Source organism: Ranitomeya variabilis, chromosome 4 (genome assembly GCF_051348905.1).
Source record: "Ranitomeya variabilis isolate aRanVar5 chromosome 4, aRanVar5.hap1, whole genome shotgun sequence".
In the NCBI taxonomy this organism is placed as follows: Eukaryota; Metazoa; Chordata; class Amphibia; order Anura; family Dendrobatidae; genus Ranitomeya; species Ranitomeya variabilis.
In genome coordinates, this window is record NC_135235.1 from 296565039 (window position 1) to 296584917 (window position 19879).

Below are 19879 nucleotides of genomic sequence, written 5' to 3' on the forward strand. Positions count from 1 at the left end.
CTGTATGTATTGCAACAACTATTGTTTGTTTAATATGATGTGATTTATATATCTGCATGCATATTGTTCACATGTCAACAAAGTTAAAAAAAAAAAAGGAGTCCTCATTTACAGACAGGATGTTCCTCCTCCCCCCTTCCCTGTGAGCACAGTCTTGTGTGTGCAGCTGAAGCTGAAAGGTCACAGCAGATCTCTCTCAGAAACCAGATTGATCCTGTTCTCATGTTGTATGCTGAATGTTCTTAATTGTTAATAAATGAACATTCTCTGTTGCTTGTTGTGGACATCACGCTGATTAACCCGCTGCTAACAGCAGGCGCGGTTCCTTAACGCTCTGTCTTGTTCGCTAGGCCTCTGTCAGGATCCCACCCCTGACAGGGACCCCCCTGAATCTTTCCCCTGCAACACCCCCTGCCACAGGATGTTGCCTGGTTCCAACCCAGTCAGCTTCTCCCTAACTTCCTATCCAACCCCCAGTTTTACCAGATTGTGAGGAGTGGCCTAATGCATAGTACCCTTAGCTCCCCCTGGAGGCCAGACGGTGAAGTGTATTGGTGCCTGTGATACCTGGTCAGGTGAACTCCTTCAGTGCCATCAGACGTACCATCACTCCCCTTAGCGGCGGCGCATCAGTACTGCAACGACCAGGACTCTGGGGCGCTGCACTAGTTTGTGAATTTTTGCATTAAAATGAAAAAAAAAATGAACTCTATCACTTAGTTGTCAATTTATTCCTAATGTTCTAAATGAAACTTTTTGCTAAGGGAAGAGCCAGCAGCCTGGGGCAGGAAATGTCAGAAGATCTGTACAGAGAAGATGTGTTTGCACTTGAATATTTGGCAACTTCAGCTTAAATATTATTATTTTATCTTCTCCTATAAGAGGAGGTAAAGCTCCTCTACCCTGTAATTACTACACGGAAATGACTATTAAAGGAAACCAGAAAGTGAGAGAAAGCCAGAAAGGACAAAAGCCGCAAGAATGCTCGGAGTAATCGTCATTTTCCTTGTCTTGGGTATTCTGTTATTTTTGGGGGTCACCTGGTATGAATCCTCGAAAGCGGAGTACCCACCAGGGATTGCAAATCCTAAATTTCTTCGGACAGTTCATACGTTTGTTGTTGGCTCATTCATCTTGGTAAGTTCACAGCCTGAATTTGAAGATGTTTCCTTTGTTTTCCTACTTGTTCTTACTCCAGTCTCAGAATTCTAGTTATGGGCACTGTTTATTCTTAATTCTTGCCATTTATTTCTTGTGGTCTTACAATGATTTACCCTATAAGCTTTGGTAAAGAAAGCTTAATGGAAAAGCCAGAGTATTAATATATCCCCTTAATGACCGTCAGTCAATATGTCTTTTAGCTGACCTGAGACGTAAGAGACTAGCATCACCATACAGGTGATAATCCAGCAGCTGTCGGCTGTACACTATAGCTGACAACTTGCTTCATCAGCCAGGATCAGTGTTGGCACCGTCCATATCTGTTTAACCCCTTAGATGCTGCTGTCAATAGTTACTACATCATATAAATGGTTAACAGAGTTTGGGGGCTTCCTCTTTAATCCCATCAGCACCCTGCGATTATGGCCAAATAACGGCCTTAGAGTTTGCCAGCTATAGCGGGCTGTTCAGAAGTAAGCGACATTTAGGGGTAAAAATCCACTTTTCTCCTTCGCCACATTGGGGGAAACAGACCATGGATGTTATGATGCTGCCACCAGGAGGCTGACACTAAGTTAACACAAAAAAGTTAGCTCCTCCTCTGCAGTATACACCCTCGTGCTGGCTCCAGGAGAACCAGTTCTTGCTTATGTCCGTAGGAGGCACACGGGTCTGCTATTCAGACCGAAAGCTCTTTATTATTTTATTTTTAACCAATTTTTACATTTTCCAAGTGGAATGAAGGGGCGACGGATCCTTTCAAGGTTCCGATCTCCCCGAATCATCAACAGGCAAGCACAGAGAGTGTCGCCTCTCCGTATCCTTTCCTGCGATGTAGGATGCCATGCCTGGGCTGATTTTTGGGGGCGACGGGTCCCTTCAAGGGCACGGATCTCCCCGCACCCTTAATGGATGAGGAAATGGAGTGTCGCCTCCATATATCCTCTTCCGCAGCCAGGCCAAATGCCGGATGTTCAGCCCTGCCCCATCCTAGGATATTTAACCCCTTGGATGTACAGTGGCTCCTTTTTGGCATCCGAGCAGCCCCCACTACACCACCACTCTTAAAGTGGATGGTACAAGGAGGCGGACGGTCCCTCTCCACATCCCTATTAAAGGGATGGTGGATTGAGGGTTACCCCTTTATCCCTGCACTGTCCAGGACCAGCAGTAGAGGACCTGCTAATATCGCTGGCTTACCTGCCACCCGGCAGCTTCTCCGGGTAAGTGCCGGGGCTGGAGGGCTCTATACAGACAGTCTGGGGTGGCACTAGATAAGGGGACCCATCCTGACAGCGGGGCGCGCATACAGCTCTTACCTGCATCGGTGCCAGCTGGTGCTGCAAATTTAGTCCCCGGCTTCGGTGCTTGACTAGGCCACAACCCCTATCCCCGCCCATGCGATGACGTGCTGCGGAGGCTCTGCCCACCTTTCCTGGCGCTTCTCGCACAGAATGAGAAGTGCCTCTGATATTCTCAGCGGCCATCTTCCTCCCCTCACAACCGCCTCAGGACACATAGACACACAGACTGCCATCAGGGTCCTGGCAGCAGGTGTTCACAGTGCAGGGGCTATGCAGTTGGAGAGCCACGCAGGAGGAGCGGGGGACACAGATCAGGGTAAGGGAGCGCTGCTATATATATCCTCCTCCCTGCTATAACCCTTTTCAGGAGTAACCCTTTTCAGCAGTCCCTATTATCATAGGGCCACATAGAAGGGTACATCATGTCCCAGCCTAAGTCATCTAAAAAGTCTAACAAGACTGGCAATCCTTTGTCTTTTTTACTTCATGCTCCTCCTGTCAGTCTGCATTTCCTAAGGCTCAGAGTTCGCCACTCTGCACTGCCTGTGACCCCAAATGCGCTCAGGAGCCCTCCACTGCCACCGAGCCCAGTATACCTAGCCCCCTGAGTGGGTTTTGTCACTGTCTCAATCCATGGCTTCTCTGGCCAAAGCGATTGAATCCCTCCGTGATCCTTCGGGGGCCCGGAGCATTCGTAGAACTGATGTAGACGGATCCTCCCCAAGGTGGGAGCAGTCGGTTAGCAGGGGCCGAAAGCTCTCTAGAAACCTACAGGTGCCTAGAAAACAGATCCGTAGCAGGTCTCCTGAGCAGACACGTGCCTTGTCGCCTGAGAGCTCCTTTTCTCAATCTCCCTCTCCAGAGGTCAGTAGCAAACGTGAATCTGAGTGTGAATCTGATGGTTCCTTAAATCCAGATTCGCAAGATTTTCAGAAAACAGTGGATTCGCTAATTGAGGCTGTAAACCTGACTTTAAAGGTTGAGGAAGATTCCGAGACCGCCCCAGATCAAACAGTTGTATCAAAAAGCTTGGCACTCAATAATGCTTGTAGAAAATAAAGTCATTTATTTTACATCTGGACAGACAGATCAGCGGTAGCTCGTTTCTTGCTAAACGTTTTCGGTCCTTTGTGGACCTTCCTCAGAGCAAGTTTATCTAATGTACTGGAGCGTAGGATCTGGACTTATAATCAGATGTATGAGTATACTGGCAATATATGTGGAGGCAAATTTCAGAGGCAGTAATGGAGACCATGACTGTGAGCAGGACAAGCTGCTTGGGCTTGCGGTGTGCCCACACTGTGAACGTTTAGCAAGAAACGAGCTACCGCTGATCTGTCTGTCCAGATGTAAAATAAATGACTTTATTTTCTACAAGCATTACTGAGTGCCAAGCTTTTTGATACATTTGATTTAAGGGGCTGGAAACCCTACTTGAGCACCTCTACTCACAAATTTATAGAGTGCCGTGCAACTTGTTCCAGATCAAACAGTGTCCTTTAAGAGGACTAAATGCTCTCATAAGGCATTTGCTATTCACACTGAGCTTCAGGCCATAGTTAATCGGCACAGGGAACGACCGGATAAACGCTTCACAGGACAAAGGCCTCTTGAAGCAAAATACCTTTCTCAGCTGATCTGAAGAAAGACTGGACTGAATCTCTGGTAGTAGTCCACCGGTATCCTGCCTGGCATCCAAAACCCTTCTGCCCATGACGGATGGCTCATCCATCAAAAATCCCTCGAACTGTCAGATAGAAAATTTGGCTCACTCTGTCTTTGAGGCCTCAGGTTTGGCTCTCTTTCCATCCTTCGCCGCAGCATGGGTAGCTAAAGCTATGGTCCTCTGGTCGGAGACCTTAGCTAAATCATTCGGAGCAGTCTTCCTCCAGAGGCGGCACACCTTGCCAGCCAAATTTCTCGGGCAAGCGATTACCTGGTACATGCATCTTTGGATGCGGCCGGCTGTGCTGCTCTGTCAGCAGCCAACACCATCACTATCATAAGAGCATTATGGCTCAGAGAGAGGAGAGCGGACTCTGCATCAAAAAAGTCTCTCACTTCTCTTTCTGTTCAGAGTGGACGCTTATTTGGAGAGAAGCTGGATCAGCTTATTTCCGATGCTACGAGAGGAAAGAGCAAATTTCTTCCCTAGCAGAGACTTAGATGTCCCTTTTGGAGACAACAACAAATCAGTTTCTGTTCCTTTCACTCCAGTCCAGGCTGGTCCACTACCACTTAGGGCGTTCTTCACACAGAAACGGAGGAGCTTAGATCTCGTAGAGATCTAACCAGCTTTGGAAATCTCAACTCAAACAGTCGAGACATAAAGGACCTAGGTCTCGGAGATTTTCCTCCCGCTAACTACTGGCGCTATCCGGTCAACACCAGCAGGCTGCCTACTTCTGTTTAGTCAGGTCTGGCTTTCCGTCGTCTCCGATGAGTGGGTCAGAGACCTGGTGTCATCCAGATACAAGATCGATTCTGCTACGCGCCCCCCATCTCATTTCTTTCCCTCCCATTTTCCTTCCTCAGAGGCAAGGGCAAAGGCTCTTTCCCGGGCCGTAGATGCATTGTGTCTCGATGGCGTCATTGTCTCAGTCCCAGAAAGTGAAAGGTTTCATGGTTTCTATTTGAACCTTTTCGTTGTCCCAAAAAAGGACGAAAAGGTTAGACCCATACTAGATTTCAAACTTCTAAACAAGTTTGTCAAGGTCCGTCATTTCCGCATGGAATCTCTGCGCTCAGTTATCCCTCCACTGGAAAAAGGGGAATTCTTGGCTTCAATCGACATCCGAGACACTTACTTGAATATTCCGATTTTTCCCCCTCACCAGAGATTCCTGCATTTCGCCATTTGCGACCGGCATTTCCAATTCACGGCCCTGCCCTTCGACCTCCCTACGGCTCCCCGAGTGTTCACAAAGGTCATGGCAGCTGTCAGGTCCATCTTGCACTCTCGGGGCATGATCGTTCTGCCCTATCTGGACGACCTGTTGATCAAAGGTCCGTCCATCCATGACTGCGCGGAGTCCATCCGCATCACTTGCGATACCCTTTCTCGCCTGGGCTGGCTGATAAACTTAAGCAAATCCTCCCCTGTCCCAGCCCAGCAGATATCCTTTCTAGGAATGACCCTGGACTCATCTCGGAGGTTGGTAATTCTTCCTCCAGACAAAGTCCTAGCCCTTCAACAAGGAGCCCGTACACTTCGTCAATCTTCCCCTCATTCCATCCGGTTTGCCATGAGGGTACAGGGAAAGATGATGGCCGCAATGGAAGCGGTCCCTTTTGCGCAACTGCACCTTCGTCCCCTGCAGCATGCTCGCCTGAAGGCTTGGGACAGGAACCCGATCTCTTTCAACCGCAGATCGAAAGAGGTCAGACAGGCTCTCAGATGGTGGACATTGAACTCTTGCCTCAACCAGGGGAAGTTTTTTCTCCCTGTTCAATGGCTTGTGGTGACTACCAATGCCAGTCTTTCGGGCTGGGGAGCAGTCTTTTGTCACCACACTGCTCAGGGCCGCTGGTCAATTTAAGAATCAAAGCTATCGATCAACATTCTGGAGATCCGTAATAATTAAGCTGGCCCTGCATCAGTTCCATCATCTTCTAGAGGGTCACCCCATCCGTATTCAATTGGATAATGCCACAGCAGTGGCATACATCAATCATTAAGGGGGTACCCGCAGCAGGGTGGCCGTGTCCGAGGTAACTCACGTCCTATGATGGGCAGAGAACAACCACTCGGTAATCTCGGCAGTGCACATTCCAGGCATGGAAAACTGGACGTCAGACTTCCTCAGCTGTCAGGGACTCGCCTCGGGGGAATGGGAGCTTCATCCAGAAGTCTTCAACCAGATCTGCTGTCGCTGGGGAATCCCAGATGTGGATCTGATGTCATCCAGACTGAATGCCAAAGTTCCCCAGTTTATAGCGCAATTGGAGTGGATGCTCTGGTTCTTTTGTGGTGGCAATTCTGTCATCCATACATTTTTCCCCCGCTACCATAATCAGGAAGATCAAGGCAAAAGGAGTCCCAATGATCCTGGTCGCTTCCGATTGGCAACGCCACGCGTGGTTCACAGAGTTGGTACACCTCGCCACCGACATTCCCTGGCAGCTACCGGATTGGCCAGATCTGCTTTCCCAGGACCCGATTTACCACCAGAACTCAGGGGCCCTGCATTTAACGGCGTGTCCGTTGAATCCTGGGTTTTGACCCAGGCTGGGTCTTCTCAACAGGTCGCTTCCACTATGGTTACTGCCCATAAATCCACATCAGTACGCATTTATCACCGTACCTGGAAGACATTTTTTGCTTGGTGCAAGGATCGTGGTCTTTCCCCTCTTATCTTCTCAGTTTCCATCATTTTAGAGTTCCTACAGGCTGGTCTGGACTCCGGTCTGGCACTCAGCTCTTTTAAGGGCCAAATCTCCGCTCTATCGGTTTTATTTCAAAGACGTATTGCGTCAACACTTCAGGTTAAGACCTTTCTACAAGGGGTGTCACATGTGGCACCTCCCTGTCGTATGCCGTTAGAGCCTTAGGACCTCAACTTGGTACTGAGGGACCTACAGGAACCCCTCTTTAAACCATTTCAGGACATTTTGTTGGTTTCTGTGGCCTGGAAGGTTGCCTTCCTTGTTGCGATCACATCAATCAGATGAGTTTCCGAACTAGCCGCCCTGTCCTGTCGGGTGTCTTTCCTTAATTTCCTTCAGGACAAGGTTGTCCTCCCGCTGTCCCCATCCTTTTTGCCAAATGTCATCTCATCCTTTCATCTTAACGAGGAGATTGTTCTCCTTTCATTTTGTCCGGCTCCTATTCACAGGGTAGAAAGAGCTCCCCACTCTCTGGACTTAGAGTTTTGAGAAGGTACATCTCGAGGACAGCGTCCTTCAGAAGGATGGATGCTCTGTTCGTTCTCCCGAAAGGTCAGAGGAAGGGTCCTGCCGCTTAAAAGACCACTATAGCCAGATGGATTCGTTCCACCATCCAGGAGTCAGCCCGAGTCAGAAGTCAGCCCATCCCAGCAGGGATCAGAGCACACTCCACTTGGGCAGTGGGGGCATCTTGGGCCATTCAGCATCAGGTGACGGCAGAGCAGGTCTGTAAAGCTGCAACTTGATCCAGTTTACACACCTTCGCAAAGCACTATAATATTCACTCTCAGGCTTCAGTGGATGTGAGTCTGGGCAGAAGAATTCTGCAGGCAGTGGTGGTGCACATCTAGGCAGTTGTTAAATGAAGCCTAATCCTTTGTGTTGTTTTCCCACCCAAGGACTGCTTTTGGACATCCCATGGTCTGTGTCCCCCAATGAGACAAAGGAGAAACAGGGATTTTTGTGTGCTCACTGTAAAATCCTTTTCTCCAAGCCACTCATTGGGGAACACAGCACCCAACCTGTTAGCCTAATGGCTTATATGGCTTTTGCCTGTTCTTTAAGTTGTAATGTTGTACTCTTATATGTTGTTAACGTTGTTTTCTATTGCTTTTGCACCGAACTGGAGCCAGCACGAGGGTGTATACTGCAGAGGAGGACCTAACTTTTTTGTGTTAACTTAGTGTCAGCTTCCTGGTGGCAGCAGCATAACACCCATGGTCTGTGTCCCCCAAATAAGTGGCTCGGAGAAAAGGATTTTATGGTGAGTACACAAAAATCCCTGTTTTCATTCCTATCATGTCACTTTGTATTAATTCCTGAAAATCACCTGAAGGGTTAATAAACTACCTGACAGCAGTTTTCAGTATGTCAGGGGGTTTTTGTTTTTAAAATGGTGTAACTTTTAGGGGTTTTCCAATTTATAGGACCCCTAAAGTCACTTCAAACGTGGATAGGTCCCTAAAAAAATAAATGTTGTAAATTTCCATGAAAAAAATGAAAGATTGCTGCTCCATTTTTAAACCTCCCAAAATGCTAACAAAATAAAATAACATTTTGCAAATGGTGCTGATGCAAAGCAGACATGTGGTAAATATTATGTATTAATGTTTTTTCTGTGGTATGACTATCTGAATTAAAGGGATAATCATTCAAAGTTTGAAAATTGCTAATTTTTTTTACATTTTTGGCAAATTTCTGATATTTTTTATAAATAAACACAATACATATCAACCTAAATTTACCATTATCATAAAGTATAATGTGCCACGAAAAAACATTCTCAAAGTCACTGAGATTTGTTGACGTGTTCCAGAGTTATTACCACATAAAGTGACACTGGTCAGATTTTAAAAATTTGGCTCTGTCACTAAGGGGAAACACTGTATATATATTGACTATTCTGTCATTAAATAGAACCATTCACCACATGTTAAACAGGCCACATCATGGAATAATGGCTGTAAATTTATATTTTTAAAATAAGTTGAGAACCGTGTATCATTTCCTTTACACTTCACAAATACTTGCTACTTATTGTTGGCATATCACATAAAATTGAAATAAAAAAACACTTTAGTACTTCACAGGGTATGAATATTCTTTCAAAGCTTTGTATATTTTAATTTCTCTTCAATATTAAGAAGATATTATCTTGTATAGTTTAGGATATCATTTATCTTAAGTTGAAGGAGGCAGTACCATAGATTTAGCTCTGGGGTTGGGTACTTTTTCCTCTGTATGAGGTTGACCAATCATAAGCAAGCAGCAACATACAAGGGAAAAACAGCACTCCTCCAAAATAGCTTCTTTCGTATGAGACATGTAATGACAGATAGTCTAATCTTCTCACTGATCGCACTGTAGAACGATTATAAGTACTGGGAGAAGAACAGAGATGAGCGTGATTTTAAGCACTGTTTATCATTCATCTCAGGGGAGTCAGTTTGGGGGATGAATTCATCAGAGCTGACAGTGCTGTGAAAGAAGAGCTGCTGATGCACAGGTTACTGTAATGGGACTAAACTCTGCTGTAATATTCCACCTTCCCATACCGACTGCCATGAGATGAAAGGTGTATGTAATCACAGTCATCTCTGCACTATTCCCCACATTTTATAATCACACACAGCTCTGCAATGGGGTCAGTGGGAAGAGCAGACTGTCTGTCATTATATGTTTCAAACAGGTTAAAGTAATTTCTAAACTATTGTGGGGAGGTGTTCTTTTTTCCCTTGATGCTGCTGCCTGCCTATGATAGGTGAACCTTTTACAGAGTGAGAGGCAGTAACTCATTTCACAGGTAGAGGTCGCTGTGTCTTCTCCCCAGGTTGTGCGTGCAGATGGTTGAAGTCCATTGGTGAGAATGGGAGTCACGGATTTCTGATCCGGGTTTTCCATGTGACTGAAGGCCACAGGTTTGTGCGTGCTAAAAGCCCTGCAGTAAGAGGCATGGGTGTGTCAGGTGTGTGAGGTGCATGTCAGTGTCAGTCTGGGGTGTGCTGGTGTGCAGAGCAGAGGCCTGCAGAGCACTGGCTGAGTGCATGGAGGCACAGGCCAGCAGAGCCAGCACCCAGGGCAACTGAATAGCCTGGAACCCGCAGCTTATATAGTGATGCAAGTCGTCCATGGTACTGGTCTTGGATGTGGACAGTCCTGTACCCGGAGGTGGATGTCCTGTGCCCGAAGGAGTTGGATGTGGACAGTCCTGTGCCCGGAAGTGGATGTCCTGTGCCCGAAGGAGTCAGATGTGGACAGTCCTATGCCCGGAGGTGGATGTCCTGTGCCCGAAAGAGACAGATGTGGACAGTCCTGTTCCCAAAGGTGGATATCCTGTGCCCAAAAGAGGACTAGCATGTGTAACGATTGCAAACAGGTGGATATGGGGCCCGGCTGCTATCCAGAGGATATCCTAGGCTGTGTACGGCTGTGTGAGTAAAGAGACTGTAAGAGACTGTGATACAGTGATGCAGGACACTCACGGGAACTACCGTATTTTCCGGCGTATAAGACGACTTTTTAACCCCTGAAAATCTTCTTAAAAGTCGGGGGTCGTCTTATACGCCGGGTATCGCCTTGTACGCCGGGTGTATATGGTGGGTGGGGGGGGGAGTGGTCCTGATGACGACGAGGGGGCGTCTCAAAGGAAAGTGAGTATCCCCCATTACCTCATCATAGCGCTGCAGCGTGGGGTCTCTGTGCTGGGAGCGGCGGCTGCTGTGCTGTGGGGCGGCGGCTCCTCTTCTGCAGTGTGGGGCCTCTGGTGCTGTGGGGCGGTGGCGGCGGCGTATCTTCATGCAGTCGGGGCTCCTCCGGCATCTCCTTAAAGGGAACCTGTCACCACGTTTTTGGAAGATGGGATAAAAATAGCGTTAAATAGGGGCAGAGGTGGGCGTTACATTAGTGTGTGTGTTATGCGTTTATTACCCACCTAAGTTGCCGAAATAACTTTGCAAAGTCTCCGTTTTCGCCTGTCAATCAGGCTGGTCAGGTCACATGGGCGTGGTGTCTTCACCCAGATTTGGCGTAGTTTTCCGTTGGTGGCGTAGTGGTGTGCGCATGCCCAAAGTCCGGAATCCTCTTCCAGGGGATTTAAAATAGCGCGGTGCTCATTATTGCATTGGTGATCGGTGGGCGCGGCCATCTTCCTTTGGCCGCGCGTGCGCAGAAGCGGCGCTCTGCTGGCCGCGGCTTCAGGAAAATGGCCGCGGGATGCCGCGCGTGCGCAGATGGATATCGCGGCGGCCATTTTCCTGAAGCCGCGGCCAGCAGAGCGCCGCTTCTGCGCACGCGCGGCCAAAGGAAGATGGCCGCGCCCACCGATCACCAATGCAATAACGAACACCGCGCTCTTTTAAATCCCCTGGAAGAGGATTCCGGACTTTGGGCATGCGCACACCACTACGCCACCAACGGAAAACTACGCCAAATCTGGGGGAAGACAACGCCCATGCGACCTGACCAGCCTGATTGACAGGCGAAAACGGAGACTTTGCAAAGTTATTTCGGCAACTTAGGTGGGTAATAAACGCATAACACACACACTAATGTAACGCCCACCTCTGCCCCTATTTAACGCTATTTTTATCCCATCTTCCAAAAACGTGGTGACAGGTTCCCTTTAAAGCTCGGAGGCCCCGCTGGCAGCTCCATCGGTACAATGCGGTGGCCTCCGGGAAAATGGCCGCTGCTCAGATTCAGATCTCGTGTCCCGAGATCTCGGGACGAGATCTGAATCTGAGCATGCGCCGCCCCCAGCGGCCATTTTCCCGGAGGCCACCGCATTGCACCTATTGAGCTGCCTCCGGGAAAATGGCCGCTGCTCAGATTCAGATCTCGTCTCCCGAGATCTCGGGACGAGATCTGAATCTGAGCAGCGGCCATTTTCCCGGAGGCCACCGCATTGTACTGATGGAGCTGCCAGCGGGGCCTCCGGGCTTTAAGGAGATGCCGGAGGAGCCCCGACTGCATGAAGATACGCCACTGCCGCCCCACAGCACCAGAGGCCCCACACTGCAGAAGAGGAGCCGCCGCCCCACAGCACAGCAGCCGCCGCTCCCAGCACAGAGACCCCACGCTGCAGCGCTACGATGAGGTAATGGGGGATACTCACTTTCCTGTGAGACGCCCCCTCGTCGTCATCAGGACCACTCCCCACCCCCCCAAAAGGCACATATTCACCGGCCCTATAAGACGACATAGGGTGTATAAGAAGACCCCCGACTTTTAAGAAGATTTTATATTTTAACTGGTAAAGTTGGGGGGTCGTCTTATACGCCCAGTCATCTTATACGCCGGAAAATACGGTACTCGGATGGGGCTGTGTGTGTAGTGTCTGCAACATAAAAGGCTGTGTATATGGAGACTGTAATATGGCATGCGGTCACCCAGGGAAACTGCACATGGGAAGTCTGGCCTGTTGAGACTGTAAATCTAAAGCCATATGATATGTATTACTATGAACTGGTGTGAATTGAACACTGATAATATACACTGAAGTTATATGCATTTGTGTGAATTGGACTTTAATGCTGTGAGGAAACACATTAAAGAGACTTTTGTGTTGGAACTTTGTGGGTCACTGCCTCTTCACCACGTACGATGCCACTACAATCTTACAAGAGGAAGAAGTACATGCTTTTGATGGCTAGCACTCCTACTTATTATAGTGTGAAGCTGTCCACATGTAAGTGTATTCTTTCAGACCAAATTTTGGTCCATATAAAATCAAGGAGACATGTCTGATTTTAACCCGAGTCTCAGATAAAACTCACAAGTGCAAGTCTATTCGTCAGGCCATGTTCACACGTTCAGTCTTTGGTCAGTATTTTACATCAGTATTTGTAAGCCAAAACCAGGAGTGGGTGATAAATACAGAAGTGGTGACGTGTTTCTATGATACTTTTCCTCTGACTGCTCCACTCCTGGTTTTAGTTTATAAATGCTGAATGTGTGAATGTGGTCTTTATATAGGCCTAAAAACTGACCAAATTTCATCATAGCATGTCATCCAAGTTTTTCTCGTATGTGAAAAAAAAAGTTTCTCCTTCTTCTCTTAGTAACAGTTTGTGAAAATCTGTGCACTGGGATGGCATTTGAATATTGTCTGATTTTTCCACGGACCCATAGACTTGCATTTTCTATTTTAATCCGACACTTGGATCAACATCAGACATGTCTCTGTGATTTTTCACTTTTTCTTTTCTTTACAGGGGAAATTTCTTGATAAACTTGGAGTATGGAATGTTGCAGGACCTAATAATTTTCTACAAAAAATATTAATGCCTAAACTAAAGGAAGATCCGGAGATCTTCACAAAAGACTTACAATTTGGAGGCGTGCCGGTGAGAGTCTATCAGCCCCGATCTCCTTCAGCTGGTGGCAGAAAAGGAGTCATGTTCTTCCATGGAGGAGGATTCATGTTGGGGAGTATCGGTAAGCAAATAAAACTGTGTGGTTTAAAGATTGATCTTCTGTATGAAGGGACGTACTTACTTATTTAATTGTCTGATGGTTCATCCATTCAGCTGTATAAGGGTATATGCACATGATGTCTTTTTGAGGTGTGATTGGAACAAGTTTGTTCTGAAACTCGCCTAAAAAAATCACCCAGTAACACAAACAAGAATGTACATATGTATTTTGATATAAAAATGACTTTCTATTCATATGTTGAAGCTTTTGAGCGTCTTTTAACCTATTCAGGTTTCCTAAGATACCAAGCGGTTAAAAAAAGTGACACGACCATTCTTCGTCATTTACCTCTTTCAAAATGCTCCAATACAAGTCAGTGGGAAAGCTCAAATGATTTCGGGCATATTTGTAAAAGTTGTGTGTTTTTGCTTGAGTGGTTGGAGCGCCCCCAGACACAGGGCCGAGGGGTACTCGGTATCGGGCCTCTCTGTCTCGGTCCTGGGGTTGTGACGATGGCTAGACCCGGTCCGTGACCCTGCTAAGGGGCGTCCAATGAAAGGTGTGATGGTGGTGCGTGGTGCAAGTCGCGATGAATAACGAGGACACAAGGTTGCAGTCTCTTTACCTCTTTACTGAAAGCTTCAGGGTCCACAATCCAGAGCACTGCTAACAGGGTTGGCTGAGACCGGCCGGTCCGAAAGCACATCCAGAGTTCCCTTTGCAGGTGGAAATCAGTGCCTACCTTCTAGCGCCTGTGTGTTGCAGTACCTCCCTGCTGAGCACTACGGGATAGTCCTCACAACTGTTGTGTCTGTTTCTGATGTTCTTTCTCACAACTCTCGTTTCTGTTCTGATGTTCTTTCTCCGTCCCCCAGATGATTTGGCTAGGACGCACCCGTATGACGGGTAGGCCTGGAGTTCATCCGGGACCCTAGAGTCGCCCCTCTCCCACAATTGCCTCCTATGTCTGCTTAGGTGATTTAGGTGAGACAGCCAACCTAAAGTCAACTGCCCTGCCGCTGTTTGAAGTAATGCTTGGAGCCCAATACTTCCTCGGCGTTCCGGCCACCGGCTACGCGCATCAGTAGGATGTTGCCACGATCTTAAGGCACGACTCCTACTGGTTCTATTCTCCTTTGTGCTGTAATCTCGTTTCTCACTTCTCCACAATAAACCTCGCTTCTTATCCTTTCTTAAGATACCGCCGCAATCAGGTGCAGGTGCGGTTCCGTAACTTCTGTCCTTTTCGCTAGGCCTCTGTCAGGATCCCACCCCTGACAGGGACCCCCCTGAATCTTCCCCTGCAACACCCTCTGCCACAGGATGTTGCCTGGATCAAACCCAGTCAGCTTCTGTCTAACTTCCTATCCAACCCCCAGTTTTACCAAATTGTGAGGAGTGGCCTAATACATAGAACCCTTTGCTCCCCCTGGAGGCCAGAGTGTGAAGTATAATGTGTGACTGTGATACCTGGTCAGGTGAACTCCTTAAGTGCCATCAGACGTACCATCACTCCGCTTAGTGGCGGAGCGTCAGTACTGCAACGACCAGGACTCTGGGGCGCTGCAGTACCACTAGGAGATTCTTCTTTGTTGAATTAAAAAATAAGTGTGTTAAAATCATTGGGAAAATGCTGAAAAAAATGTTGCAAAAGACATTTCAGGAGAGGAAAATGCCATCATTTTCTAAACGATTTCCTGACATCTGGATTTTGAATCCTAAGCAGTAGTGATGAGTGTTCTCAACAATGTTCGATACTTGATAGAGCATCAGGGTGCTCGGGCACGCTTGATACTCGATCAAATATTGGGGGTGCTCGAGCGCCATGCTCGAGTCCTCAGCCTGAGTGTTTCACGGCTGTTAGAAAGACAATGAACATGCAGTGATTGTCCGCCATACACGGTAATGACGTAGCCATGTTGGCTACTGGCACTACTGTGATTGATCAGTCGCATCACGTGACGCGATGCTCGGCACACTCTCCCCTGGAAGCAGTTCAGGGAGACTTGTTAGGAGGGAGAGCAGAGATTTATGTGTGTCCCCCTACATATCATAAAGTTGCACCCTTTAGTGCCTTTTATGTGGTGCTAAATGGTGTTTTTAACCTTTTTTTAAACCTATTAAATAGACATATATATTTTTTAAATGATGTGAGGCCCCCTATTTTAGATAACCGGCCAAGCACAAATAGACAGCTGGGGGCTGATGATATCAGCCTTGTAAGGTTCATGCATATTAGGCTTTCCTAGTCTAAAAATAACAACCCACAACTGCCCCAGAATTGGCGCATCACATTAGATTTGCCAATTCTGGCGCTTTTCTCAGCTTTTCCCTATTGCCCTGTTGTGGTGGCAATTGGGGTAATATTTTTGGGGGTTAATGTCAGCTGTGTAATGTCAGTCGGCATCAAGCCCAGAGGTTAGTAATGGAGAGGTGTCTATCAGACACCCCCATTACTAATCCAGTAGTAATAATAAAAAAACACACACAAAAGACTCCCCCACAAAAATCCCTCGTTCACCAATTTATTAAAAAAATGTTCCCACAAAGCTTCTCCGTCATAGTCCATATTCTTCGCATCCGACTTCGGCATCTGTGAATAGGAGTAAAGTTACCGTTATTCACAGGCACCGGGTAGTGATGACAACTCTCATCAGTGCCGCTGGCTCAATGCTGCGCTCAGAGAGAAAAATTCTCAAGTTCCGTTGTACTTATTACTCGAATTGAGCCCGTCTGTGCCTCCTACCTGCTCTATTCGAGTACCGAGCACTCGAGCATTTTTTTGGAGTTTGCCACCATCCATTGTCGTCTGAAGCTTTCATCCTTGCAAACTACTGTGATTTCTTCAAACCTTCTAACATGCTGCTTAACTCTTTGCTTGTTTCCTGATGATTAACCCATCTTTTGCCATAAGCATCACCCGCTTTTATGAGAATCTGTTCACATTATGTTGGATCCTGCAGTGGATTCTGCTACCTTCAGTAGCTCTCACATAAGTGAGTACACCCCTGACATTTTTGTAAATATTTTATTATATATTTTCATGGGACAACACTGAAGATACGACACTTTGTTACAATGTAAAGTATTCAGTGTACAGCTTGTATAACAGTGTAAATTTGGTGTACCCTCTAAATAACTCACACATAGCCATTAATGTCTTAACCACTGACAAAAAAGATGGACACTAATAACTAATCTCTTGTTTATTTGGTTTAGACACCCATGAAAGTTTATGCCGATACGTAACCAAGAATTCCGGAGCCGTGGTTGTTTCTGTTGGGTGAGGTGACAACATTCCTTTAACATTTCCTGATGGTTTAATGTAATGATGTAGTGATGATGATATGGGATTTTTACCACTTCAGTTTGCAGGTATAGTGACAATTAGTGTGGATAAAAGGGAGTTGTCTAAAGCACCCAATCCGATAACAGCTGATCATAGTTGAAATCTGATTGTTTTTTGGGGGGACCTGCTGCAACTATATTCATTTTCATACAAAATGCCTGTAGGGGAGATCGATTTAAAAGCAAAAAAAATGCAGAAAATATCCAAGACAATAACTCAAATTTCAGCTCCCATTTTGGGAAAACGAAGGCTGTATTTCCAAGTATTTTAACTAAAATACTGTAATGAAGGAACAGTGCTACCTGCTCCAGACAACATCTGTCCTTGTACAGAGGATTCCCAGCTCAGGACCACTATCACTTAGGGCATGTGCAGAAGATCCAGAAGTGCAGCGCTTTGGACACAGCGCATGTAAGTAAGCAGCGTCCATACCCTTAGCGTCCAAAGTAGCTAAAAAAATGTTTCTCCATCTGAGGGACTTAGCTTGACCATTGGTCATGTGCATTGGGTCATACTTTGGGCTTAATTTATAATACTTTATGCAAGATGACTACAAACTATATGAAATGGGTTGAGGTGGTAAACAATGCATATGGTGATCTTTATTATCCAAATATTGACCCTTGTTTACTAAACGACAAAGGTCCAATATAAAATGTTTTTTGTTTTTTAATATTTTAGGTACCGCCTAGCACCAGAACACAGATGCCCGGCTGCAATTGATGACTGTGTCTTGGCTACAGTTCACTTTCTGGACACGGCGCAAGAACATGGAGTTGATCCTTCTTCTGTTATAATATGTGGAGACAGTGCCGGGGGCAATTTTACAGCAGTGGTTTGTCAAGCTCTTGTGGGTAGATCAGATATTCCAAAGCCTCTTGCCCAAGTGCTGATATACCCAGTGCTCCAGATGGCTGACTTCAATTTACCTTCGTACCAACAAAACAAGATGGTCCCATTGTTAAGCCAAGAACATGCTCTACTCTACATAATTACCTATATAGGTAGTGATCCTTCCTTATCAAAAGAAATGATAAAGGGCAGCCATGTTCCTCCTGAAATAAGACAAAAATTAAGTAAGTGGTTGAGTTCTGAGGAATTTAAGGTTAAAGGCTACAGACCTCACATCATGGCGCCCTTTAATAAAGAGATTTATGAGAAAGTTAAGATAACTCTTGACCTTCCATGTTCCCCATTGTTGTCTGATGATGCTGTATTCCGGCAACTACCACAGGCCTACATACTAACATGTGAGTTTGATGTTCTTCGTGATGATGGGATACTATACAAAAAACGTCTGGAGGACAATGGAGTCTCGGTCACATGGTATAATCTTAAAGATGGCTTCCATGGAATTGTCAACTGTTTTAATGAACCCGACATGGTGTCTGGAAATCTGGCTTTAGATAATGTTATTACTTACATTAAAAACCTTTGAAACCTTGTATGGTGAAAATTTTTGAGATCTTCCAGTTTTTGGCTTCATGTTAAGATTAGTGATTCGATCCGTGGAGGATGAGTTGGAGTCGAATTTCCTGAAATTTGCCATTTCATTTGATTTCGAACATTTTGAGATACGATTTACCATTCACAAAATAAATTTCAAAAAACTTGGTACCATTTACCACACTACTGGCACATCAGAGAACAAGCTAACGTGATTTTGCATCGCTGAACTGACTTTTCCATAAGGACCTGCAGCTGAAACATCTAGCTGATTATCTTACCTTGTACAGTGGTGATCTGTACCTGGACCATCACAAATCAGCACTTCCCAGCTGAGCATAGTTATATATGACAGGGTCATTTTCCATCTCCAGAGAATCTCTCTTTTGTAGAGTGTAAGCCTTTATAGTCCGGGGTCCTGTAGAGTCGAGAGGAGGGATTTCTTGATAGAATCTGGTAATATCTTGCGCGGCAAGTGAGTACACTGGGCAGCAGCGTAAGACGTTAGCAGTGCAGCCGCTGATTGGCTGAATGTGCTATCGACATCTAAATGCTATTGGTCAACTGTCAGCTAATAGACAGGAGAGATGAGAGAGGTGCAGGCAGATAAGCGTGCTTCCTACATACCAAACAGTATCTGAGGAAACGTGTCGGGTTTCGGCACCACTCCAGCATTAGAACACATAGGTGTATGACTACATATCAGACAGTATATTATTCCTTGCCGTTTTTACCACCTTGCTAACTTCTTGTTCTCTCTTTAGCCCGGACATAGATTTCTTGTTTCAGCATGGTCATTGAGTGTTTGTTACTAATTCGTATACTATAAATCATTTATAGCCAAGTAACTTCTCAATTTTTATTTCATTATACTTTTTGTGGGCTGACAGTTTTAATGACTTGAACATGGCACTTTTGCATTATTTAGTGGTTTAATAAGTATATTCAATTTCAACATATATGTATTTTGTGCTTACGTTGTACTGTCTTCTACTGCTTGGCCTGGCGCTCTTTCCAATGTATTTAACATTTTTGTCTACTTGCAAACAGTATATGCCATTCAATAAATGAATTTACATTTCTTTGACTGTCTAGCTCGTATTTATACAGGATGCACAGTATATACAAACAAGACTAATCCTCAATGCGCCATTCTGCGGTGGCAAGGGAGCTGGTTTCTTCAATTTGGAACAAATCTCACATGATTACAGCTCAGGCTGGAGTTTTATAGTTCCTCAGTGCTCCCATCTAAGCCCTGGAGTGGTGCAGCTTAATAGCCAATGATTACTAATTCCCACTGCTAGCTAACTAAGGTGCAGGCATTCACTTAACGCAACCTCATCCTGTAACTGTCTGTGCCATCTGTGAGTCTGACCCCAACTGGCAGAAAATTCCTTTTCTTTTATAGTCCCTCAGACTCTACGGGATCATTAGGATGAACGTAATGTTAACCCCATGCTGACCCGTGACCAGCCATCTCATTTGCAGCCTAATGTAACTTCTATCTAATATAACACAGTGCAAAATACTCACCAGCTACTGGCGGAACTTCAAACCCTTAACCCACCACCCAGCAATATCCTGCAATGGATATTCTTAGGGCGTATTTCACTTGCAAATTCTAGTGATGTCAGCATTCACCCACATAACTCAATGAGGACTATCATCTTTCAGTCTCAAATCTGTTGCATCATAATGATAATGTAATAATTATAGGGGATTACTCAGGAGACTCTTTGCGTGGAACAAGACAACAGGACACAGTTTTATAAGTGGTAAAGTCTATATTATCACACGGTGATTCAAGCAGGTGCAGAGA

At 46.0% G+C, this 19879-nt stretch overlaps 1 protein-coding gene across 1 annotated transcript; it reads left to right on the forward strand.

Annotated features, from left to right (window-relative positions):
- The first annotated feature begins 919 nt into the window (after positions 1-919).
- On the forward strand, positions 920-19142 carry LOC143764575 (arylacetamide deacetylase-like 4). Its single transcript, XM_077250270.1, has 4 exons — positions 920-1137; positions 13064-13286; positions 16485-16548; positions 17296-19142. Exons 1-4 carry the CDS (start codon positions 982-984, stop codon positions 18050-18052), a joined length of 1200 nt encoding a protein of 399 aa, XP_077106385.1. The 5' UTR covers positions 920-981; the 3' UTR covers positions 18053-19142.
- The last annotated feature ends 737 nt before the right edge of the window (positions 19143-19879 follow it).